The following is a 25,616-nucleotide window of genomic DNA, read 5'->3' on the forward strand; positions in this document are numbered from 1 at the left end:
AACCACACAAAGCTTTGCGCTCTGAAATTTCGCTCTTTGAAAGCCAGCAAGTTTTTGATGTGGGACTTGAATGCTTTTTGCACAGAACTCTTGGGGAAGAGATTTTGCAGCGCTAGCTGAGATCCCAGTTTGCAGTTGGCCCCTCTTTTTTTGCGTCCCTGCCCCGTGCAAAAGTAATAATAATAAAATATTCACCTGCTGTCCAGCCTTGCAACTTTTCTGAGCGGAGGGACACGGTTTCGCTCTCCGCTGCAAGAATGGTCTGCAGCGCTGGTGGAAGGGGAGGCAAGGAAAAAATTATGTGCAGTGAGCAACGCAGATTCGGCCTTTTGCTTCTAAAGGGGAGAGATGGGTAATGTTCCCGCTTGGAGCCAAAAAGAACCTTTGATGCCTTTTCTTTTGGGACCCTAGGTAGGCCAAGAGAGACCTCAATGTCAGCAAAAATTTGCAGGCCTGGAGGACTGTGGGACAAAGTGGCAAATCTGGTGGCGCAGCGTCCCGTCCCCCCAGAATGCACCCTGACTGTCCTGTTTTCGCCATCTTCAGCAAGGGTGGCTGGGAGGAAGAACCGCCGCCCCAGAAGCGCCTCTTACAGTGGTTGCACAATCTGGGCCTCTCTTAATTTATTTTTGAGCTCAGAGGAAATTCGGCACAAAGGAAGCGCGTTCGGCGTCGAGGGCATCAACACAGGCAGGTGATTCTTGCAGCTGATTTGCATCGCGCTGTCTTCCTTTCTGCATGGCTGCTTGATTCCAAACACTTTGCTTTTCCTTTTTGGTGTGTGGGTGTTTTCTTTCAGGAGAGGGAAGGAGGGAGGGAGAGAGAGACACGCACACAGAGAGAAAATTCAAGCCAAACACGCCCCACCCATCTAATCCTGCATCCCAGCATCCTTGTTCTCTCAGCGGCCAGAAAGATGCCCCAAAACAAAAGTTCACAACCATCTCCTGTGCCTTCCAGCAACTGGCAGTCAGAAGCATCTACGTTCCTGCCTTGGAGACAAGAGCAGAGCCATTGTGGTTTGCAGCCACAAATTTGTCTAATAGTTTAAAAGGCATCGAAACTGGTTGAGCGCCACTGCGAGTCCTGCAGCTTAACTATGCGCCTTGCGAAGGTGACTTTCCTTTTATCTGATCTGAATTGCCCAACGTTCAGCTTGTAGATTCGTAGAGTTGGAAGGGAGCCCCAAAGGCCATCCAGTCTGACCCCCTCCCACCCGGTAATGCCGGAATCTCAACCAAACTGCCTATCCAGAGTGGCAGATGCTCTGGTTGTCTCCTGCTTGGACTACTGCAACGCGATCTACGTGGGGCTCCCTTGGAAGGTGACCCGGAAACTACAACTAATCCAGAATGCGGCAGCTAGACTGGCGACTGGGAGTGGAGACCACATAACACCAGTCTTGAAAGACCTACACTGGCCACCAGGATGTTTCCAAACACAATTCAAAGTGTTGGTGCTGACCTTGAAAGCCCTAAACGGCCCAGTAGACCTGAAGGAGCATCTCCACCCCCATTGTCCACCCCGGACACCGGGGTCCCTCTCCCAAGGGCCTTCTGGCGGTTCCCTCCCTGTGAGAACTGAGGTTGCAGGGAACCAGGCAGAGGGCCTTCTCGGTGGTGGTGTCTGCCCTGTGGAACACCCTCCCATCAGATGTCAAGGAGATAAACAACTATCTAACTTTTAGGAGACACCTGAAGGCAGCCCTGTTTGGGGAAGCTTTTAATGTTTGATGCTTTATTGTGGTTTTAATATTCTGTTGTGAGCCACCCAGAGTGGCTGGGATAATAATAATAATAATAATAATAATAATAATAATAATAATAATAATTAATTTCCTGCATTGCAAGGGGGTTGGGCTAGACGACTCTCCCTTCCAACTTGGCCAATCTATGGTCAACCTGTCTGTCCAGAAACTAGCCGGTTTTGAGGCCTCCTTGTGTGGCAGAGGCTCTTGAAGCTGACCCCGTTTGAGGTGAACAGAGCTTCCTTTCGCCATCTCCCCAGAGAAAACCAAGCGGTTCTTGAAGCCTTTTACAGAGGGATCTCCAAATCCATTGCTCCTTCTGCTTTGCAATTCTCTTTCTCTTTGCTGCTGCTGCTTTATATACGGCTCCTAAAAATATCCCCGCCCTGATAGGCTGCCCGAATCCCGTCATGTCCTCGTCCCAGGCCAATGACAAAGGCCCACTTCCTGCCCCGAGTAAGATGTTTCCTGTTGATAGCGCAGAGGGCATCGGAGAGGGGCAGGGGGGTGCTGCCACCCCCCCCAACGCAGTGCAAACAATCACGTGGCCTGTGGCACTCACTGCCACAAACCGCTCGGCTCCCCTTGCTTTTGGCAAAGGGTTTGGCAGGAAGGGAATAACTGGAATGTGGCGGCTTGGCGTTTGGGGGAACCCCTCTCCTGCCCCCCCCCCCCGAGTGACATCACAGCTATGCTCAGGGCACAGCTGTCAACTTTTCCCTTTTCTTGTGAGGAATCCTATTCGGAATAAGGGAATTTCCCTTTAAGAAAGGGAAACGTTGACAGCTATGGCTCAGGGTTTCAAAGGAGAGACCAGCGCAATAGGCTCCTTTCTTCGGGTCCTTCTCCTCTGTTTATTATTATTATTATTATTATTAGGTTTTATAAACAAGAATAATGTTCTACAAATAAGTTTTCTCATGTTGTATGCGTATCACGGAAATAGCATAATAAATGTAACGATGACATACAGCTGTACCTTGGTTCTCAAACGCCTTGAGACTCAAACAACTTGGAACCCAAACACTGCAAACACGGAAGGAAGTGTTTCGGTTGGCAAACTTTTTTCAGAAGCCGAACGTGCTCCGTTTTGAGTGTTACACTTCTGATTTGAGGTCTGTCTGGTTTTTTGCTATTTATTTTGCGTTTTTGTTTTTGCGGCTCTTTTTAGTTTTGTTTTTGTGACTGCGTGGAGCCCAGTTCAGCTACTGATGGATTGACTGATTGTGTAACTGCAGCACATTGTTTACCGCTTTCATTTTATGGATCGATTCTCTCGTTAGATAGTAAAATCCATGTTCAGTTGCTGTTTTAGGGGTTGTTTTTAAAAGTCTGGAACAGATTAATCCATTTTGCATTGCTTTCTATGGGAAAGCGCGCCTTGGTTTTGGAACGCTTTGGTTTTGGGACTGACTTCCGGAGCAGACTAAGTTTGAGAAGCAAGGGACCACTGTATGTTTCATTATTAGTGGTTGTTGTGTAAGTTCTTGGTCCAAGAATGGACTTGTCCTCCTCCTCGGTTGAACCCGCAGCCCGGCAGAAGTTCCCTCACTGCTGTCATCCCCAAAACAGGGGAAGAAGGCCTCACGCAGCCAGGGCGTTCCACAGGGCGGGCGCCACCAACAAGAAGGCCCTCTGCCTGGTTCCCTGTAACCTCACTTCTCGCAAGGAGGAAACCGCCAGAAGACCCTTGGGAGAGGGACCCCGGTGTCCGGGGTGGAGATGCGCCTTCAGGTATACTGGGGCATTTAGGGCTTTCAAGGTCAGCCCCAACCCTTTGAATTGTGCTCGGAAACGTCCTGGGAGCCAATGTAGGTCTTTCAGGACCGGTGTTATGTGGTCTCCACTCCCAGTCCCCAGTCTGGCTGCCGCATTCTGGATTAGTTGTAGTTTCCTGGTCACCTTCAAAGGGAGCCCCATGTAGAGCGCATGGCAGTAGTCCAAGCGGGAGACAACCAGAGCATTTAACATAGGAAAACCCCCTAAGGAATATGGTCTATATTCCTCTCGGCTGCAGATCGGACCTGGCTTGGGCTTGGGTTTGTTGCGTTGTGTCTGCTGCCCCCTGGTGGCCCGCTGGGGATTTGCGCCATCTTTGCGCCCATCTTTGCGCGCGGTTCTGCTTGGTCCTTGCGCATTTTCCTCGCCATGTGATTTGATTTGCAGGGAACCGGCCCGGGGCTGATCGACAATGGAAGAGGTTCAGGAAGACTCTCTGCCTGAGGAGATGAAACCACCTGGATAGCTCAAGCATCAGACATTCAATGTCACGGTCGTGGGTTCGAGTCCTGCGTAGGGCAAAAAGAACCTCGCCTTGCAGCGGGTTGGTCTAGATGACCCATAGGGTCCCTCTACATTCCAACGGTTGGATTTCTCCTCCGCCCCCCCCCCGCCCCCGTGACCTGTCCAAAAACTAATAAAGTTGATTCCCGTGCTGTGATTGGCTGGCCAGTTTTTCTCCCGGTGGACTTTATGAATGGCTGGAGGGAGATGCTCGGATTGGATAACTGTTCTCCCGAGCTAGGAGCGGTGAGTTGGGATTGGCTGGAGGAAGCTAAGCTCGCCTGCCTCTTTTGGCTGCCAATTTGCTGGAAATGGGGAGACGTGAATGGATAGGGTACCAGCTTGAATGAAATATTTATCCAATGAAAATAGGGACATCTTATTCCATCCCCTCCAACATTTCTTCCGTGAAAATAGGGACGTCCTATATTCCATCCCCCACTGGTCCCATCCCCTCCTGGCAAATAGAAGGGGAAGAAATGGAGGCAGTGAGAGATTTTACTTTCTTGGGCTCCATGATCACTGCAGATGGTGACAGCAGTCACAAAATTAAAAGACGCCTGCTCCTTGGGAGAAAAGCAATGACAAACCTAGACAGCATCTTAAAAAGCAGAGACATCACCTTGCCAACAAAGGTCTGTATAGTCAAAGCTCTGGTTTTCCCAGTCGTGATGTATGGAAGTGAGAGCTGGACCATCAAGAAGGCTGATCGTCGAAGAATTGATGCTTTTGAATTCTGGTGCTGGAGAAGACTCTGGAGAGTCCCATGGACTGCAAGAAGATCAAACCTCTCCATTCGGAAGGAAATCAGCCCTGAGTGCTTACTGGAAGGACAGATCCTGAAGCTGAGGCTCCAAGACTTTGGCCACCTCAGGAGAAGAGAAGACTCCCTGGAAAAGACCCTGATGTTGGGAAAGATGGAGGGCACAAGGAGAAGGGGACGACGGAGGACGAGATGGTGGGACAGTGTTCTCGAAGCTACAAACATGAGTTTGACCAAACTGCGGGAGGCAGTGGAAGACAGGAGGGCCTGGCGTGCTCTGGTCCAGGGGGTCACGAAGAGGCGGGCACCACTAAACGACTAAACAACAACAATTCAATCCCCTCCAACATTTCTCCCATGAAAATAGGGACATCCTATTCGATAATAATAAGGAGGAGGTAAGTGACAGGGTGAGGTCCCGTTGCTCGGTCCCTGCTCCTGCCAACCTAGCAGTTCGAAAGCACATCAAAGTGCAAGTAGATCAATAGGTACCACTCTGGCGGGAAGGTGAACGGCGTTTCCGTGCGCTGCTCTGGTTCGCCAGAAGCGGCTTAGTCCTGCTGGCCACATGACCTGTACTCCGGCTCCCTCGGCCAGTAAAGCGAGATGAGTGCCACAACCCCAGAGTCGGCCGCAACTGGACCTAATGGTCAGGGGTCCCTTTACCTTTAAGTAACTATACAGCCATTAGAAGACACCAGAAGGCTGCCCTGTAAAGAGAAGTTTCTTCATGTTTAATTTTGTTTTTGCACACTGTATGTGGCTGGGTCAACCTGGTTAGAGGGGTGGGGTATAAATAATAAAATTATTCACCATCAGCAGCAGCAGCATCATGGAATAGAGTGTCCCTGTTTTCATGGGAGAAATGCTGGAGGGTATGTCCTGGGGTGAAGGGCAAGTGGTGATTAATAAGAATAAGAATATTCTTCTTCATCATCATAATTCAGAACATATCCTGTTGTACACAAACTAAAGGAAAAAACCGCTTTTCTTCTTCTCTTCCCCTCTGCATTCAGACCTCCACTCTGGAATGGGAACCTGAATCTATACAGATATTTAAAAAACACTGTGAAAATGCTTTAAAAAACCGTTGTAAAATATATATGGAATTTGCCATTAGCTCGTCAGCGCTATCTAGTGCCCCATTTGTACAATGCACCCAAGACACGCTTAAAATGTTGTATCTGCAGCTCTTAATCAAAACTGACCACACGCAAAAGTATTTTTCAGCCTAGATGGGTTTGCAACCTCGCCTCTGCTTTTATTTCTGCCCGGTTGCCAGCCGGACACCTGTTCTGTTTCTTCCCTGCGTTGCTTTTCCGCTGCCGCTGCCTCCTGACCAGCCCCAGAGCCGCCTCTCTCAATTCCCTTGATGTTTGTTCGAAAGTTCTCCATAAAAGGCCTCGGACCGTCTGCCTCGCCATTTCCTGGGAGACGGATCCTGTTTCGACTGGGCTCCGAACCAGAGCTGCCCTCCAGCTGCCTGGCCGGGTGGCAGAGAAAGAGCCCTCCTGAAGAGGGGCTTCTCCGGGGTCCAAGCATCTGGGAAATGGGCCATTTCCTTCGGGGCAGCCGCCCCAGTGCCAAGAAATTCTCGGCTTGCAAGAGCTTCCCAGAGCCTCAAACTCTTCCCCAACAAGCCGATTTGCAAGAGGCTGTTTCGAAAAGGTGAGCTCAGATTTTCTCAGGATCCCAGAAGCCTCTGGGCTGCTTGCTCCCTGGCCCCAAGGAAGGAGGGCGCTCTGCACATGCTCGAAGGGTGCCCTTTGCATGGCCCTCTGCCGGATCTCGGCTCGGCTTCCGCAAGCAATTTTGCAGTACCAGGACGACTTCTCCTTATCGAAGGAAAGGAGGCAGCTTTTGCAGAGCTGGGCTCAGCCAGACAACCGCAAGGAAGAACGAAAGGCTTAGATCTGTTTGTGACAAGTGATGATTTACGCAGGGCCCAAAAGGGCTTGTGGCGGCCAGGACCCGTTTCCACTGGGATTTTATCTGGAGATGAAAGTGTGCAGGGAAAAGCAAGCAGGACTAAGCTGGAATGCAAAGGCCGCTTCAGGGCTCTGGGAGTGCAACAGCAGCCTCCAAAATACTCCGCAAGCCTGTCTTCTGTTTCCAAATTTCTGCCACGCACTTTGCTTGCTGCTTTGTCTGCCGTCGCCACCATCTTTCTGATTATGAATCACAAAATCGTAGCATTGGAAGGGGACCCCTGAAGGACATCCATCCCAACCCCCTTGCAATGCAGGAATCTCAACTAAAGGATCCCGGACGGATGGCCGCCCAACCCTCCAAGAAGGAGAGTTCACCGCCTTCCATCCCACAGTCGAACAGAAAGTTCTTCCTGATGTTGAGCCTCTCTTTTCTCAGAACTGGAAGCCGTGGGTTCGAGTCCTGCCCGCTGCCAACTGCTGCTGCTACAACCTTGGGAACTCACTGCATTTGAGCAGAGTTTGAAGCCCACGTGTTTCGGCCGAGGCCCTGCGCACTCCTTGCAAGATCTCCTTGTTCCATTCCCACCTGTGGGGGCTGGATCCTTTCCTGTGGGTCGGGCCAAGCCTTGGCTCGGCTGCCCCACAGTGCCAGCCGAAGGAGTTTTGTGTCCCTGGCCCAGGCACTCGCTTCTGCTGGAAAGTTAAAAATGGAAACAAGTGCTTTTCTTTTCTTTAAAGACGCCGAGTTCCAAATAAGGTGTCGGGAGAGGGCTGGAAAGATTTCTCCCCACTTATCGTTGGCTACGTCAGCACAGCCAGGAGCTTAAAACCAGGAGCTCAAATATAGGGGCCCCCCAGTCGCCTGCTTGCCTGCCTGCTGCCTGCCCTCTGCCCTAACTCTGTCCGCAGAATCTCCCACCAGCCGCAAAGATGGAGGCCATCAAGAAGAAGATGCAGATGTTGAAGCTGGACAAGGAGAACGCCATCGACCGAGCGGAGCAAGCCGAGGCGGACAAGAAGGCAGCGGAGGACAAGTGTAAACAGGTGAGGGGGCAGAAGGTGGGGGCAAGAGGCTTGAGGGGGCATGTGGGGGGAGAGGGGGGGCAAGTTGCCCCATTGGGGGGTTTAATACATACATTAACTGTCACTGCTGCTTTCATTTCGATTATGTGCTCCGTAGATTGATACGGAATGAATCTTTATTGCTAAAAAGCTATAACCAGGCACGTCCAACAGGCAGGTTGTGATCTACTGGTAGATCGCTGGAGTTCTGTGGTAGATCACTGGTAGATCACTGGTCCCCCCCTCAAGAAGCTGAACAAGTCTGGCTCCCAAAAAGCTCAACATTTTTGCCCCGGACCCTTAAAAAACGTGGTTTTCCCCTTCCTAAGAAAAGCTCAACCACTTCAGCCTGAACTCCCCCAAAATGGGCCTTCCTTCTTCTTTAAAAAAAGCAAAAATAGCTCATCAACTTTGACCTGAACCCCACAAAAGGGAGTAGATCACTGTGAGTAGATTGCAGTCTCTTGGGAGTTGGCCACCCCTGCTATAAGCCGCCGCAATCGGTCGCAGCAAGTAGGATGCAAATAATTAATTTAAAACTGGAACAACAACAGCAGACATACAAAAATGCAAACAAATCACTCTTGTGTAAGTTAAGCACTCCACTTCTCTCTCACACAGACACCCCTTATGATACTTGCCTTGGTGCCCAGCTCTCAACTTACTTGCAGATTTTGCAACCTGTGCAAAATAATAAAGACATTATCGCCAGCCGGTGAAATAGAGATTTGCTCAAGGAGAGGTCGGTTGGGGAGAGAGCCAAGGACGTAATCGAGGGATTTTTTTGTCTAGGGGGTGTACATAAAGGGCACGTAGATTTATATTCTGGTTTTATCCTGTGAACCGGCCTGAGACCTTGCGGCTATAGAGAGGTATATATAGGATAGTCAACAAATAAATTATGCCCATTCTACAGACTGTGCCACTGAGGCACAAACTGCTGTCTTCTAGGGGGCTTACTCTCAGGTAAGGCCCTGCTGGGACGAAATGGGGCCTGTTCGCTGCTCCAAGACGCAGGATCTGGTCTGCAGGAACTCTCCAAAGCTTCTTCTCGTTGTTTTTATCCTTTTTGAGTCCGGACAGATGTAGCAGAGGCAGCCCAGCGATCTCACTGGTTCCCCCGAATTTCCCCAAACAAGAGTGAGGTTGGTGGGAGGCTGGCTGCTTCCCTTCCTCATATTTCCCATGAAGAACAGATGAGCTCATGGCTGGATGTGATGGGCAGGATTAAGAGGCATTTATTTGCAGCTCTCCGCACCCGGGGAAAGAGCACGGACGGCTCGCTACCTGGGTTTAAGGCTGACCTTCTGGGATGAGGTGCTGGCAAACTCTGGGTCCCAGGGGTCTCCCTCTCCCTCTCTTCCCCCAGCGGCAGTTTAAGCCGCTCCAGCTGGCACCAAAGGCCCAGCCTCAGCTGTCTCTCGGCTGTAGCCCCCCAAACTCAAAGCGGGGAGCGGCCCAGTGACACACTGTGCAACCATAACACCTGTCAAACGTAGGGAAAAATTACTCTGATGAAAATAGGGACGTCCTATTCCATCCCCTCCAACGTTCTTCCCTTGAAAATAGGGACGTCCTATTCCTTCCCCTCCAACGTTTCTCCCCTGAAAATAGGGACGTCCTATTCCATCCCCTCCAACGTTTCTCCCCTGAAAATAGGGACGTCCTATTCCATCCCCTCCAACGTTTCTCCCCTGAAAAGAGGGACGTCCTATTCCATCCCCTCCAACGTTTCTCCCCTGAAAATAGGGATGTCCTATTCCATCCCCTCCAACGTTTCTCCCCTGAAAATAGGGATGTCCTATTCCATCCCCTCCAACGTTTCTCCCCTGAAAATAGGGACGTCCTACTCCATCCCCTCTGGGGCTGTCCCTGGAAAATAGGGGCACTTGGAGGGTCTGTGGAAGGAAAGGGGCCATTAAGGTGTTGGCTGAAGGCCAGGTGAGTGGGGAAGGGGACGAGTGAGAAGTAGCTTCAGGCTCCCCACCCCGAAAAGAACACATTGTGAAGGCCAGAACAGGGCGTTCTTTCCCACAGCCAGATATCTTTATCGCTGGCTGGCCGCAAGATAAGGGGAGTGCTCATCAGAACCAGGGAAATTGGCACCCAGCGCTGGCCTGGAATGATATAAATAGCTGCTTTGAGAAAGCAGGATGGATTTATAAGGGAAGGTGGAGAGAGAGAGAGAGAGAGAGAGAGAGAGAGAGAGAGAGAGAGATAAGGCTCTGGAATACATTTTTTGGCTGCTTGGACCAAGGAGCAAAGGGGTGGTTTTCCATAAGTGGTTGCAAGAGGGTCACTGACCGGCCCCTCCAAAAAACCATGCATCACAATTTAATGTTCAAATAAAACGCTGTTCTCTGACCCAACCAATTAAATCTGCATTGTTGTGGTTTTTCCTCTTGATGTTTCCTTCTCCCTTGCGGAAGCAAGGAGCGCAACATTAAAAAGATTCCTGGTGGATCGCAATTCTCCGCTGCAGGCCAGCTTAGATCTGAGTTGAACGCCCTAGGAATTTTTTCTTGGGTTACTGTAAAGAAAAACACCAAATGAAAAAACCCAGATTAAAAAAAAATCCATTTTTAATCCTGAAAAAGAGGACGTGTCTGGGAGAAATAGGACATATGGCAACCCAACGCCCTATCTTCTTCTTCTTTGGCGATCCCTCGTAGCCGAGTAAGATTGTCTTCCATAAACCCGGTTTTAACAGTGAGTCCGTAAGTGACTGTGGAGGCCAGTTCTGGATCTCCACATCCTTCCACAATGGGGACATTGGTTTCCGGGCAGGAGTTGATCCCGGTGAGGGTTTGCCAAGCGTGCCTTCCTCTTGGCACGTTTCTCCCTTGCGTCCTGAGTTTGAGTGTCTTCAAAGCCCAGGACACCTTTGGGAAAGGCTGCTCTCCAACTGGAGCGCTCACAGGCCAGTGTTTCCCAGTTGTCAATGTTTATACTACATTTCTTAAGATTTGGCTTGAGAGTCTTTGAACCTCTTTTGTTGACCACCAGCATTACGCTTTTGAAGTTCGGAATAGAGTAGTTGCTTTGGAAGACGATCATCAGGCATCCGCACAACATGACCAGTCCAACGATGTTGCTTTGACACTGGCGCTCTTTGCTTCTTCCAGGACACTGGTATTCGTTCACCTGTCTTCCCAAGTGATGTGTATGTAATAATCTGCAATATTATCTCTCCCTCTCTTTCGGCAGGTGGAGGATGAACTGGTGTCTCTGCAGAAGAAGCTCAAAGGCACAGAGGACGAGCTTGACAAATACTCTGAAGCCCTCAAGGATGCTCAGGAGAAGCTGGAGATGGCAGACAAGAAAGCCACGGATGTACGTAGGCCGGCCATGCCAAACTTGGGGCTGGGGGGGCAACTTTCTATTGGTTTTTCGGTCTATGATTCCCATCAACTTCTGCAGTGGACACACCAAGGCAGCAGTACTTGGCCGGTAGGGTAAAGGTAAAGGGACCCCTGACCATTAGGTCCAGTCATGGCCAACTCTGGTGTTGTGGCGCTCATCTCGCTTTATTGGCTGAGGGAGCCGGCGTCCAGCTTCTGGGTCATGTGGCCAGCAGGACTAAGTCGCTTCTGGCGAACCAGAGCAGCGCACGGAAACACCGTTTACCTTCCCACCGGAGCGGTACCTATTTATCTACTTGCACTTTGACGTGCTTTTGAACTGCTAGGTTGGCAGGAGCAGGGACCGAGCAACGGGAGCTCACCCCGTCGTCGTGGGGATTTGAACCGCCGACCTTCTGATTGGCAAGTCCTAGGCTCTGTGGTTTAGACCACAGCGCCACCCGCATCCCTGTCCTGGGTGCAAAAGCTGATGGGTTCCGGTAGCGTAGAAAGCAGGGCCGTCTTTAGCTTATGCACCGCCAGGGTGGAAAGATCTGCCCAGCACCCCCAAATTTAGTTAATTTCGCGTGCACGGCGCCATTGAGAATGACAAGTGCCGCCACTGGCGTGGCGCGTCTTTGGTAAATGAGCACAGAAAGTTGAAAGTTCTTTAGTGAAACAGTAGGTATACATATATATATATATTATTACTTTTTAACCTATCATTTTCAACAGTAATTAAACATACTTTTACATCTTATTCAATTTTTTTGATTTCCATCCATCCTGTCTGAAAATTTTCCAATCTCACCTCTTAGTATGCATTTCTGATCTTCCCTCTTACATTTCAAACTCATAACCAACATCTCTCTCTTTTTCTACTTTGTAACACTTCGTATATTTCTCCTTACAAAACTTCTTGCAGTCCTACTAGCGTGATTTGTTGATGACAGTTGCTCTTCAAATAATTCATATACTTCTTCCAATCTTCTGTAAATCTCTGGTCCCGCAGCAGTAGGTATACATTTTGGTAACACCTAGGTATATATGTATTTTGTTTTTCTAGCTTGATGAAAATGATTAATTATTTCGTAACAGGTAGATAGTTAAGAGCTTAGGCGGCTTCAGCGCCTGGTGCCCCCCAGAATTCGGCGCCCGGGTGCCCCGCACCCCTTGTACCCCCGGGTAAAGACGGCCCTGCTAGGAAGGCTGGGCGGGGGCGATGGGTTGGCACTGGGGATGTGGGGCGGCACCATGGCTTTGGGTACCCCTCCCAAAGAAAGCTCAACCCCTTTGGGTGGTTCCCAAAAGGAGGAGAAGGAGGAAAGCCAAAAAGGCTTTGGAGGACCTCCCCGAAAAAGTTCAGCTACGCCAGGGATGGAGGCTGAGGAAGAAATATAAAGTGGCTGTTCAGGTTGGCGAAGACGTTTGGAGAGCAGGGGTGCCAGCTGGAATAAAAGACTGGATAAAATTCTGGCTGCAAAGATAAGAAACCACAAGATGCAAGAAAAGCGTAGGGAGAATTCGGGGAATGTTGAAAGAATTTCAGCATCTATCCCTGTAGAGGACCAGGCAGCTAAATTAAGGAGGAGGAGTGGAAGGATATTTTGAAGAACTCAAGAGTAAAGAGGGACCCTAGCGGGGGGAGAACCTCAACTCATGATTTTTGAGGATTTGGGGGGGGGGGCTACGCCCCTGGCCCCGGCGCCTTTCCCCCGTAGACCCAGAAAGAGCGCGTGGCTTCGGGTGCCTTTCCAAACCCCGAGGGAGGAGCACCGAGGAATTTTTATTTGGGGGGGGGGCTTTCTTGAAAATGTGGGGTTGCCCGGCTCCCCCTAGATGCCCCCCCCCCGTGGCGAGCTCCTTTAGCAAAGACACCTGCCGTCCAGGAGGGCAGAGAGGGGTCTCCGTCCAGGGTTGCTTCCCTCGAACAGAGCTGGGGGGGGGGTCCCGTCTGATCGCTTGGGGCTCCCTGTCCCCTGAGCAGGAGCAGCAGCACCGCAGCCCAGCCTCTGCCCGCCCCGTCCCGGCTAGCGGACCTCGGAGGTGCCCCCCTGCTTTGCGCGCCACCCCGAGGGGGCTGTCCTCGGGGTTGTCCCAGCGGTGGCCACGTCACGATGCGCCAGCGGTGCCGACGTCACGGCCCCTCCCCCCCGGTCCCTCCCTCCTCCTCCTCCTCCCCTTCCTCCCGCCCGACGCCGCTGCGCCCTCGCCAACGCGCACCGGAGGAGCCGCGCCCTTTGCTTCCCTTTGCCGTCGCTGCCGCCGCCGTTGCCTCCTCCACGTGTGCCGCCGGGATCCGACGGGATGGCCGCCGCCACGGGCTCCCTGGAGGCGGTGAAGCGCAAGATCCAAGCGCTGCAGCAGGAGGCCGACGAGGCCGAGGACCGCGCCCAGATCCTGCAGCGCCAGCGCGACCAGGAGCGCGAGCTGCGCGAGAAAGTGAGAGCCGTCGGAAGAGGAGCCTCGGCGGGGCGCCTCCTCCGCCGCTTGGCGCCTCTCCAGCCTTTCTCTCTCCGCTCTCCTCCTCCTCCTCCTCCTTCTCTGCGCTCCTGCCGCCCCGGGACGCCCCGTCGGGGGAGAAGGGCGCGCCGTCGCTGCCGCCCGTTCCCCTCGCTTAGGATCGCCTTGTGCCGGAGCCGGGAAAGGCCGAAGAGGCGCCCCTCGGGGGGAGAGCCCGGAGGGGAGCCCCAGCCGTCGAGGGTCCGCCCGACGCCTCTGCAAGATGCTCCGGGGGCTGCGCGCGCCTCCTCCCGGCTCCTTCTGCGCCTCCTTCCCGCTGCGCCTGGACGCCTGGAGACCCCAGGGCCGGACCTCGCTCCGACGGGACGGGACACCTCCTGCCTCTCCTCCTCCTGCTGCTTTTTCTCTCCTACCTGTCCTCACCTGGCGTCCTCCTCCTTCTCTGTCCGGGCCTTTCGGGGGCTGCCAGGTAGGAAGCAAGGGGAGCCCCCCCCCCGCAAGGAGACCCGCTACTGCCAGAGCAAGCACTGGCCATGGGTGGAAATGTGGGGTGCGGGGGCACCCTAAATCTTAAACCATCCCCCCTAGCCTCAGGAGACCTAGTTAGCCAGAGCTGGAGCGATGGGGGGGGGGGTTAACCGGGTTTTTTCTGCCCCCTTTGCGTGTTCCAAACTGGCTCTTTGACCCGGGTGAAATTCAGCCTCGTTTCGTCCTTGCGTCACCCAGCCCCAGTGGCTCACCCCCCCCCCTGTGTTTCCCCACAGGCAGAAGGGGATGTGGCTTCCCTGAACCGCAGGATCCAGCTGGTGGAAGAGGAATTGGATCGGGCCCAGGAGCGCCTGGCTACCGCGTTGCAGAAACTGGAGGAAGCCGAAAAGGCGGCCGATGAAAGCGAGAGGTACGTCGTGGGGGGTGGCGACCTTGCATGTGGCATAAGGGGCTTGCAGAGGAAGGTGCGTAGCTGCCCAAAGTAGTAATAATGATGAAAATGGTTATAATAATAATACCCTGCCACTCTGGGCGATTTCCAACACGCATAAGAACATACACCAAGCATCAAAAACTTCCCTATACAGGGCTGCCTTCAGATGTCTTCTCAAACTTGACATCTAGTGGGAGGGCGTTCCACAGCGCGGGTGCCACCACCAAGAAGGCCCTCTGCCTGGTTCCCTGCAACCTCACTTCTCGCAGTGAGGGAACCACCAGAAGGCCCTCGGGAGAGGGACCCCGGTGTCCGGGGTGGAGGCGCTCCTTCAGGTCTACTGGGCCGTTTAGGGCTTTCAGTGTCAGCCCCAACACTTTGAATTGTGCTCAGAAACGTCCTGGGAGCCAATGTAGGTCTTTCAGGACCGGTGTTATATGGTCTCCACTCCCAGTCCGGCTGCCGCATTCTGGATTAGTTGCAGTTTCTAGGTCACCTTCCAAGGCAGCCCCACAGAGAGCGTATGGTAGGAGTCCAAGCGGGAGATAACCAGAGCATGCACCACTCTGGCCAGACAGTTTGTGGGCAGGAAGGGTCTCATCCTGCCTAGCAGATGGAGCTGGTGGACAGATGTCCTTCCTGGTTGCAGAGTAGTGGGGATGGGCAAGGGAGTCTTCCCTCCCACCTTTTGCTCCTCCCAAATTTAGGATTCGTCCCCAGCTGCGACCGTTGGAACGAGTAGACCCCAAATTAGACATCTCTCAGTTCCGAGACACGGGCTCGACCTGGTCTCATCCGACAAGGGCTTGAGCGTTGCAGGTGGGGAAGGACAGGTGTTTGGGAGTTCAGAACGGCTCCTCTTGTGTCTCCAGAGGCATGAAGGTGATCGAAAACAGAGCCATGAAGGACGAGGAGAAGATGGAAATTCAGGAGCTGCAGCTGAAGGAAGCCAAACATATCGCAGAGGAGGCCGATCGCAAATACGAAGAGGTGAGTTGGGGGGCTCTCCTGGGGGGAAGTGGTGATGGTGGGGGGCTGCACAGGGCCAGGTTTGGAGGCAGACCCCTCTAGCAGCAGCTAACCCCCCCCCTTTGGTGTTCCTTGCCGCAGGCAAAATGGACCTGAATCGTTCAAAAAACCCAATCGTTATGATTTTTAAAGGCATTTTCAGAACGAATTCTTAAGGGGGGGAGACTTTCTGGGGTTTGTTTTTACAAGCGAGTTCCTAAATCTGTTCAGATTTAAACAAGCAGAAAGCATACAACGCTTTTGGGTTGAGACAAAATTGCAAGGGTGCAGAACAGGAAACATTCAAAAGCCCTGGAAGAAGAGACCAAGACGTGATTGTAACAAGGTTTCCAACGTTAAGAGCAGGAATCAAAACTTTCGTAGAGAGAAAACAACAGATTGAATTGTGTTACTTATCCATGAACGTTTCAGCAAAGTTTCTGCTGTAATTATACTGAAGATTTGACATTGCAGCGCAGATCTTCCTTCTCTGCCTTTCAAACTCAAGCCCCACAAATATCTCCCTGCCCTTTAAAAGTCAGTATTTGATATTCTTCAACTAGGACATATGGAAACAAAGAAGCGCTCAGCTGCATGAATAGAAAGAAAGCGATACCAAATCTGAAGGTTCTGGCAAAAGAACCTGAATCGCTGCATTTTAAAAAAAAAAATTTGCAACTGCAGGGAGATAAATCGCTGGCTCTGCGATTTGGGACAGAGCAAGCTGCGACCGTTAGATCGAGAGATAAAGTTGTGAGGTCACTTCCTGCAGCTCAGAGGGTTGCATCCGGCTTGGAGGCCAGGGGCATGTCACAGCACACACACACACCCCTGCAAAAAATTGGCGGCTTCCTGTGTTCCTATCTGGTTTTTGCAAATCTTTTCTTTCACGCCACGTGGAGTCTGTGACCAGTGCCGGATTTACGTATAAGCTAAACAAGCTCTAGTTTAGGGCCCCACTCTCTTGGGGGCACCCCAAAAAATTCAAAGGGGAAAAAAAACCTGGATGTGCATTTCTAAAATATAAGATAAGAAAAGAAATAAAATAAAGCCTACATACAGCAACAGTGTTTTGTGTTGTCTAGGCTCCTATTTGTGATGTGCAAATGGCTTGAGATACCTATGAGGTCCATCAATGACCATATAGCATATATTCAACACAAAAAACCAGCGGCAATTTGTTGTGGACAAAGGACAGCTGGACATAGAAAGGGCCCCGTTACCTTCAGGAGCTGAGGGCTGCATCAAACCTAAATCCGGCCCTGGGTCTATCCATGCCGTAACTCAGCCTTTCTCAACTTGTGGGTCCCCAGATGTTGTTGAACTACAACTCCCATCACCCCTAGCTAGCAAAGCCACAGCTCAGGGATGATGGGAGTTGTAGTCCAACAACATCTGGGGACCCACAGGTTGAGAACCGCTGCCCTAGCTGGCAAGGTCCAGGATTTTTATGGGGTGTGTGTGTGTTACAGGCAGCCTCCCCTTACCCACGATTTCATAAACTGGTATCCCCCTCCAATTCTGGGCTCCTTCTCTCCCACTTCCCCCTTTGCAACCGATGGGCTCCTTGCAAATTTTCAGATTTTCTCCAGCTGGCTGCTTTGACATTAGGAGGAAATTCCTTTTCGATATTTCCTGCCCCTCTATTTTTGGAGCCCTGCAAAGGCTCTGGAGGTTTCGTCTTCTCTGATCCGTTACGCTTCCTGCAGGTTGCACGGAAACTGGTCATTCTGGAGGGAGAACTGGAAAGAGCGGAGGAGCGAGCCGAGGTTTCCGAATTGTGAGTATCCCTTGACGCATCTGAGTGGAGCCGGGAAGCCCCTCTGCCCCAGCAAGGCTGCTTTGGAAAGAGATTTCTCTAGGGTCGCCATTCAGTACTTGGGCGTGATCTCAGTGGGGTGGGGGTTTTTTTTGGTGCCTCGTTGATTTTAGTGGGACATGGGGGATTTCCAGGGATTGGGGGAGCAGGAGGTTAATGGGAAGTAGATTCTGGGGGGCACAGATTGCCCCCATCTCTGCTCAGGGTGGTGACAACTGGACCTGAACTCGCCACTTCAGCCAGAAACACTCATTTGTGTGAATATTGGTACTCTGCAATAAATAAGGAAGTCGGCTCTCCCAGCAAAGGCGGTGTTTAAAGTGTGTGTGTGTGTGTGTGTGTGTGTGTGTGTGTATGTATATGTGTGTGTGTGTGTGTATATATATATATGTGTGTGTGTGTGTGTGTGCGCATGTGCGTTTGTGTATATATATATATATGTGTGTGTGTGTGTGTGTGTGTGTGTGTATCTATCTATCTATCATCTATCTATCTATCTATCTATCTATCTATCTATCTATCTATCTATATCTCAATATTTGGATCTTGAATTGTTCTTTGTTGTATGTTTATATTTTTTTACAATCACACACTCAAGATCCAAATATTGAGATTACTCTGAGTTTCCCAACTCCATCTGTTCCATGGGTCCTAAGGGTAATATTTACAACTGCATATCCATACTTATCCAAGTTTTATCCTTCCCAATTATCCACACTTTCTGTTACATTACAAGTGTATCCATATTCGTTTTATAACATAACATAACAACTATTACATAGCTGACTAAATTAAAATATATCTAATTGCTATAGACTTCCCTTCACTGTATATAAATGCAACGCGATTAGAAATATTATATTAGAAATTTTTATAAATTCTCCTATACCCCCCACTCCTCTTCACCCATGTGAGATCTCAATATTTTTTTTACTTCTTCCATCTTGTTGTGTTGTTGTAGTTTAATAATTATCCAGTTGCTTCTTTTATCATTTCATTGCTTACCTGCACGTTTTACACCTTATCTATTAATGTTCCAGTTCCGGAACCATGTTTTTTCATGTATGTTATCTCCCAGAGAGAGTTTAAAGTCTGGGGGGCTCTCTAATGCGTTGTTAAACAAAGGCAGGGGGGGAACCCACTTGGGAGATTAGGGGGAACAACGGCAAGCGCTGACCCCCAGGCCCTTTCCCCCTCTGGCAGGAAGTGCAGTGACCTTGAGGAGGAACTGAAGAACGTCACCAACAACCTCAAGTCGCTTGAAGCTCAGTCGGAGAAGGTTGGTAGCAGCCCTTGGAAGAGGTTGGGACTGAAGGGGCAGGCTGGCTGGGAAGTGGGGGCTCCTCTCCCTAGCCCCCCAACAAGCCCAGCCTTGTTTGGGGAGAGCAGCCTTCTGCAGAGAAGCTGGGGAACACCTTGATCCTTGAGGCTTCCCTCTGTTGGCTCTTGAGGAGGACGCCCCAGGGCGCCGCTCGCATTGGGGTGACTGGCAAGTGTGGGAATCAGCGGCAGTCTCAACTGTTGCCCAGGATGTCCTAGGAATAAAGGAGCCTGTTTTTGTTTTTTGTAGTACTCTGAAAAAGAGGACAAGTACGAAGAGGAAATCAAGGTTCTGACCGACAAGCTGAAGGAGGTGAGGTTCCTGGGTGGCCGAGTTGGTTTTGGGGTGGGTTGGGGTCCGTGCTCAGTGGTCACAGTTCCCTTTTCTCGATCTCCTCCGTGTCTCTAGGCTGAAACGCGCGCCGAGTTTGCAGAGAGAACGGTTGCCAAGCTGGAAAAGACGATCGACGACCTGGAAGGTATGAGGCTGTTGCGTTGAAGTGTGTGTGATTTAAGTTGCTGAGTTAGTACAGTGGTGCCTCGCAAGACGAAATTAATCCGTTCTGTGAGTCTCTTCGTCTTGCGATTTTTTCGTCTTGCGAAGCATGGCTATTAGCGGCTTAGCGACTATTAACGGCTTAGCGGCTTAGTGGCTATTAACGGCTTAGCGGCTTTAAGAAAAAGGAAACAAACTCGCAAGACGTTTCGTCTTGCGAAGCAAGCCCATAGGGAAATTCGTCTTGCGGAACGACTCAAAAAACGGAAAACCCTTTTGTCTAGTGAGTTTTTCGTCTTGCGAGGCATTCGTCTTGCGGGGCACCACTGTATTAGGATTTCTCTTGCTGTGTGTCTGTGGCTAGCCCCAGGAAGTACATATCTGCCCCCTGAGCTGTGGCCGGACTCTCACCTCTGTGTGGTCAGGCTGAGAGTGAAGACCAGGAAGTCTTGGGGTCACTTCAGTCCCTGTACAGTGGTCCCTTGGTTCTCAAAATTAATCCGTTCCGGAAGTCCGTTCCAAAACCAAAGCGTTCCAAAACCAAGGTGCACTTTCCCGTAGAAAGGAATGCAAAACGGATTAATCCATTCCAGACTTTTAAAAACAACCCCTAAAACAGCAACTTAACACGAATTTTGCTATCTAACGAGACCATCGATCTATAAAACGAAAGCAATAATCAATGCACTGTACTATTAAATAAATAAGACAGTATTGTAGATGATAAAAATGAAACTTTATTTTTTGTCTTCCCTGCACTGATGATGGTCATTGTTTGGGTGGGGGGCTTTTATCCATTTCCACAGCTATACAATCAATCAATCAGTAGCTGAACTGGGTTCCGCACAGTCACAAAAACAAATGAACCGAAAAAGCTTCAAAAACAAGAATGCAAAATAAGGAGGAAAAGCACCAAACTTAATCCGTACTGGAAGTCCATGTGACTTCTGAACTGTTCGGAAACCGAGGCGCGGCTTCTGATTGGCGCAGTCGCCCCGGAAACAATAGCCGACAGCCGCATCGGACGTTCGGCTTCCAAAAATCATTCGAAAACCGGAACACTTACTTCCAGGCTTTCGGAGTTTGAGAACCAAGGCATTTGAGAACCACTTTATTGTCCTTTTTGCAAAATTACTGGGCTTTAACGTAGGTGGAAGTGTTTGGGACAAACTAATGCCTCTCTTATTGCTTAAATCTTTCTGAAAATCTCCTCTGAAATGTTCCTGTGTGTATTTTTTTAACGTTCCCTTTCCTCCTTCTCCCTTTTCTCCTCCTCCTGCTCTGTTTCTCTGTCCGGCAGACGAGCTGTATGCTCAAAAGCTGAAGTACAAAGCGATCAGCGAGGAGCTGGACCACGCTTTGAACGATATGACTTCCTTGTAGGAAGATAAATCGATCGCTGTGACCTCTCTGCCAGCTCTCCTGTCCTGCCTAAGAACTTGCTGCCTCCGTGTGCTGCCTTCACAAGTTTCCCGGTCTTTTTTCCTGTGTTCCTTTTTTCTGTAAAAACTTGCTTCCATTAAAAAACCCCTAAAGTTCTTGTATTCCTTCTCTGCTTATTCATTTTCTCCGTTTCCTATACAAAAGGCGTCTCTCCCTCTCGCTTGCTTCTCTATTATTAGACGGTTTTCCGAGGTCTAAGGTGGCTTAATAGCTTAAAACAATTCATACAGAAAAAGATTTCACAGCACTCAAATGGACTAACTAGCCAAGCCGAAAGCTAGAGGCAAAAAATGTCAGTTTGCTGTTTTTAATTATTTCCTTGTTTTTATCCTGTATTTTATTCTGCCCTGAAATCTTATGATGAAGGGCAGTAGACAAATCTAATAGATAATTTAAATATTACACCACAGCGCTAGATGGACTGTGGTTTTTACCTGAACTTCCACACACCCTCAAGAAAGATGCCTTGTTTCTATGTGAGCCCAGTCCTTTTTGTAGCTTGCCGGAAATAGCCAATTCTCCATCCAGCCAATTGTCCGGGATGGTGGGGGGTGGGAATTACAGTGCGGCATTTTGGGGGGCACAGCTGGTTTCCTTCAATTGCCTTAAAACGTATGCATCAGGTGTAAGAAAAGCTCTTGCCTGGGGAAAAGCTTATTCAGAGGGGTGGCCGCCTTGATAAAAAACCCACAACAGGAGATTGGTTGCAACTAGAATAGAGCCGTCCTAGTCAGTCAAGCCCCTTGAAACGGGCGTCTCAAAATAAACTTGTCTCCCATTCATTCTCATCAGAAAAAGTTGCTCAGGCGAAAGAAGAGAACCTGACGTTGCACCGGACGCTGGATCAGACCCTCAGCGAGCTCGGCAGCATATAACTCCGCGCCGGAAAAAGCACCCGGACTTCGGGAAGCCGAGAGGATCCTGCCAAAAATATTGGCTTCCTCTTTGAATCCACTTCTTTTCTCCTGGCTTTCTCTCTCTCGTCTTCCCCACCTTTCAGATCACACAAAATGCCAACCTTCTCTTATCCTCCCTCTTTCCCCCTTTAAGCATTGAGGTTTTGGGCACCAACTGAATGTAGTTTATTTTTTGTGCGTTCGTAATCCTCTGCGGCAGAACGTTGCGAAACCGGGAAAGCTGTGCGCCAAGGCACCTGTTTCCCGCAGGGCTGCTCCGAAGGTGTTAACTTCTCTCGATAACTGGAAACGCACGTGTTTTGTGCAAAACCGAGCAGGGAGCATGGGCCCAGTTGAGGCGACAGGGAAACGGAGCTCATGGCGGTAGCTAGCGTCATTTTCTTAGCTGCCGTTTCTGACTGCAATCGCAAAAGGGTGGAAAACTCCCTTGCAGAAGCGCAAAGTTTATGCAGAAAGCCCGCAACGTTCCCCCGGAAGACGGCTTTCTTTCGCCGTCTTCCTCGTTTACAGAAAGTCCGTAAAACTAGAAGCTTACACATTCCATGGGAAGGCTAGATGCACTGGCTTCCTAGTTTACAGAGCTGTGCCAAAATACTATTTCTTTGTGTGTGTGTGTGTTTTGTCTCCTTGAACATCTTGAGAAGCCGACCAAAAAAAGCAGAAGTCATTTCCCGTTGGCCAATCTTAGGGTGCTCTGACAGGGAAACGACAGCTTCTGCACTTCTGTATTTATTAATTTTTTTGCAAGGAGGGTGGAAGGAAGGGAAGCGGGCAACATGAATTCAACCACCCAATTCCTCTAAATGTATCCTGTTAACATGGCAATAGCTTTTTTTTATTTTAAAGCTTTTCATCTAATAATAAAACCTTTCTCTCCCCTATACACATTTCCACTTTGTGGGGCATTTGTTAACATAATGAATCGGGGCCGGGTTTGGGTTTGATGCGGCCCTCAGCTCCTGAAGGTAACGGGGCCCTTTCTATGTCCAGCTGTCCTTTGTCCACAACAAATTGTCGCTGTTTTTTGTGTTGAATAGATGCTGTATTGTCATTGATGGACCTCATAGGTATCTCAAGCCATTTGCACATCACGAAATATGCATTTTATCAAAGTAATTGTTACAACCAGTCCATGTAGAATGCAGACACCCTATATAGAGAAAGGGGCAAAGCAGTGATATTTTAGGGAGCAGGCGGGGCCCATGACTTACACCAGAGGAGCCTAGACAACACAAAACAGTTGCTGGATGTAGGTTTTAGTTTTTTATCTTATATTTTGGAAATGGACATCCAGGTTTTTTTCACCTTTGAATTTTTTGGGGGGGCCCCCAAGAGAGTGGGGCCCTTAGCTAGAGCTTGTTTAGCTTATACGTAAATCTGGCACTGTAATGAATATGGATTTAGTGCTGAAATCGTACCAAAGGGCACAGGGGTGTGGGGTTTGGAATAAGAGGTGCTCCCTTCCCTGAATCGGACAGGGAGCAGCAGCAGTGTTCAGGGGAATGACAAACCGCTTGCTGGTTTTGTTTTTTTTTTTGAAGTTCTGGAGCGTTGGGAGACTTCTGGCTGGCCGGAAAAGCTGTAGAAAGAGAGGAATGTTTCTCTGGCATTTCAGACTCTTTCTAGGTCATCGGCAAATGCGTTTTGGTGGGGAGATGGGAGGAGAGGCTCTGCTGATCGCATCAGAAGGTGGTTCCCACCCAGTGGGGTTGGCATTGCTTCTGCTGGAAACTATTTTCCGCGAGAGACTTGAGAAATGATTCCCAAATGCTGGCTGTCTTCAGGCAAATAAACGCTGCCGTAGCTGCTGCCTAGCACAGCCTCCCTGGGGAAAAAGGGATCCCTGATTTAATGTGTGTCCTGCTTTTCACGGTTCCACTTACTGAATAGTGCCAACAAGTCCCTTATTGACTTATGGAAGGCTCAGACAAGAATCAAACCACGCCTGGCTTTGATTTGGAGGCAGCTGTCTCTGAGAAACAGTAGAAAGGAAAAGGCATTGATAGGGGCCCTTGAACTAAAATCAGAAGCCAGAAAGTTGGTGCATGTGCCTGTTTTGTGTTTTTGCAGTGTTAACACTTTTTATAAAACGGATTGAGGGGCTCCTGTTTCTGTTTCCTTTAGCCTGTCCTTTTCAAACACGCAAGCGAGTTTGTGTGTTTCAGGACAAGGCTGATGTTGACTTAGCCACACCTGAAGCTGGCTCTGCCCAAAGTTGGGTCACTTCCACGTTTAAGAACGGCAATGAGGATAAAAGGTAAAGGTAAAGGTACCCCTGCCCGTACGGGCCAGTCTTGACAGACTCTAGGGTTGTGTGCCCATCTCACTCAAGAGGCCGGGGGCCAGCGCTGTCCGCAGACACTTCCGGGTCACGTGGCCAGTGTGACAAAGCTGCATCTGGCGAGCCAGCGCCGCACATGGAAACGCCGTTTACCTTCCCGCTAGAAAGCGGTACCTATTTATCTACTTGCACCCGGGGGTGCTTTCGAACTGCTAGGTTGGCAGGCGCTGGGACCGAGCAGCGGGAGCGCACCCCGTCGTGGGGATTCGAACCGCCGACCTTTTGATCGGCAAGCCCTAGGCGCTGAGGCTTTTACCCACAGCGCCACCCGCGTCCCGCAATGAGGAAGGATAGGTTCGTGTAAAAGGAGTCGTTTGCCTTTTGCTTTAAAATACATTCATTCGCCTCTTTGGACAGAGAGACGCTGTTTTTATGTGTTTTTAATTTTCTTCAGGAGCAGTTTTGGTTTTAAAATGTTTATTAACAAGTCCCCGTGCGCTGGGCTTTCCTAGTCAAGTGCCGAGAGGAGGAAAAGCAATGCGTTTCGATTGTTGGTTTAATGAAAACGATGCAAATAGGCGTTATATGTCTTGGCAGCTGTCACTAGCCATGTTCTAGGAAGAAGGGGAAACGCCCTCAAATGCAGGGCAGGAGAAGGAGAACCGATGAGCTGGCGGTAAATAAAGCAAAACACATTAACCGTTTAGTCACAGAATCCTGATCAAACCAAACGTTTTGTATATGGCCTCCCTTGCCTTTATTTAAGCTAGAGTCAGATACATTGTTTAAATATGTGATAATATAATGGAAAGTGGAGATTTTCGGCAGGTAAAGAACAGCAGCCATTTACTTGAAGCTGTAAGATCCAGGTGTTCAATCTACTTTAATACGCAAGTTTAATCGAACCAGATACAGAAGGTTGTGCCGAACAAGGTCTCCAATCCGGAAACTGTCCTGTCTGCTGAGTTTGTGCCCTTTTAGCAAAACGAGACAAGCCTGGGGAGCAGGGGAGAAGCAAAACAGAAACGGCTCATTTGGTCCAGCTAACTTTTGGGATGTCGTAATGTTCTGTCAAGGTGTCCAGGTGCCGATTAAAATCCTAGGATGGGAAAGGAGAGAGAGAGATGGAAAATCAAGGCAACCGAAGCGACTTCAATCATCTCGGAATATATTTTAAAACCCACGTTTAATTATATATGCCTGCCTACATCAGGGAAACCTGATCAATGCTAACGGAAGGCAGATTAGCTCTGCGTTCCAGTTAGCCGGCCACGGCAAGAAAGCATCGCTTGCTGGGCACATCGCTGAGGCCGGCTTGCGTGGGGCATGGGTGAGCCCTTCTCTGCAAGCAAACTGGTTAGATTTGACAGCAATTCGGAGCCCCACTTGCAGCCCAAATCTGGCTATAAGAACAGGATTCATCAGGGGGAAAAGAGGACACTGATTTTCACAAAACGTGCAAAGTTAGAAATTGCTTCTATACAAAATGCATCGCAGAGGGGGAGACCGTGGGCAAGGAATTACCGGTCTGCTGGCTAGACGCTAATTTCAAGGCCCCAGCCTGCCAAACAGAAGGAGTTTCCTCTGTAACGAAGGGCACACAGCCACCCTGAGGCAAAGAGGGAGACCGGGAAATTCTCTCTCCTGACATTTGTGATGACAACCCGGGGGAAAACCCCTAACACCCCCACCTCTCTCTTCTTCAAACCTCGGCCCAGTATCCCTGAAGGAGCGTCTCCACCCCCATCGTCCAGCCCGGAGACTGAGGTCCAGCTCTGAGGGCTTTCTGGTGGTTCCCTCCCTGAGAGAAGTGAGGTTAG

The 25,616-nt window shown here is 50.1% G+C and overlaps 2 protein-coding genes across 6 annotated transcripts in view; one reads left to right on the forward strand and one right to left on the reverse strand.

The window, feature by feature from the left end:
* Nucleotides 1-7,571: 7,571 nt before the first annotated feature.
* On the forward strand, nucleotides 7,572-22,398 carry TPM4 (tropomyosin 4). 5 transcript variants are annotated; one of them, XM_028713614.2, is made up of 9 exons: nucleotides 7,572-7,768; nucleotides 10,994-11,119; nucleotides 14,355-14,488; nucleotides 15,385-15,502; nucleotides 17,230-17,300; nucleotides 18,543-18,618; nucleotides 18,910-18,972; nucleotides 19,069-19,138; nucleotides 21,391-22,398. In XM_028713614.2, exons 1-9 carry the CDS (start codon nucleotides 7,655-7,657, stop codon nucleotides 21,471-21,473), a joined length of 855 nt encoding a protein of 284 aa, XP_028569447.1. In that variant the 5' UTR covers nucleotides 7,572-7,654; the 3' UTR covers nucleotides 21,474-22,398. The 5 variants fall into 5 exon arrangements, with proteins under 5 accessions (XP_028569447.1, XP_028569448.1, XP_077778202.1 ...); XM_028713615.2 differs by lacking the exon at nucleotides 21,391-22,398 and adding an exon at nucleotides 20,456-20,699 and having other exon boundaries at nucleotides 7,573-7,768; XM_077922076.1 differs by lacking the exon at nucleotides 21,391-22,398 and adding an exon at nucleotides 19,484-20,502 and having other exon boundaries at nucleotides 7,573-7,768; nucleotides 19,069-19,186.
* A 2,113-nt stretch (nucleotides 22,399-24,511) lies between these two features.
* The window catches only part of FAM32A (family with sequence similarity 32 member A), a 2,721-nt gene continuing 1,616 nt past the window's right edge, over nucleotides 24,512-25,616 (reverse strand). Inside the window, 1 exon segment of the mRNA XM_028713782.2 lies at nucleotides 24,512-24,895. Within this exon segment, the coding sequence (XP_028569615.2) occupies nucleotides 24,827-24,895 (69 nt within the window). The 3' untranslated portion in view covers nucleotides 24,512-24,826.

Source organism: Podarcis muralis, chromosome 18 (genome assembly GCF_964188315.1).
Source record: "Podarcis muralis chromosome 18, rPodMur119.hap1.1, whole genome shotgun sequence".
Classification (NCBI taxonomy): Eukaryota; Metazoa; Chordata; class Lepidosauria; order Squamata; family Lacertidae; genus Podarcis; species Podarcis muralis.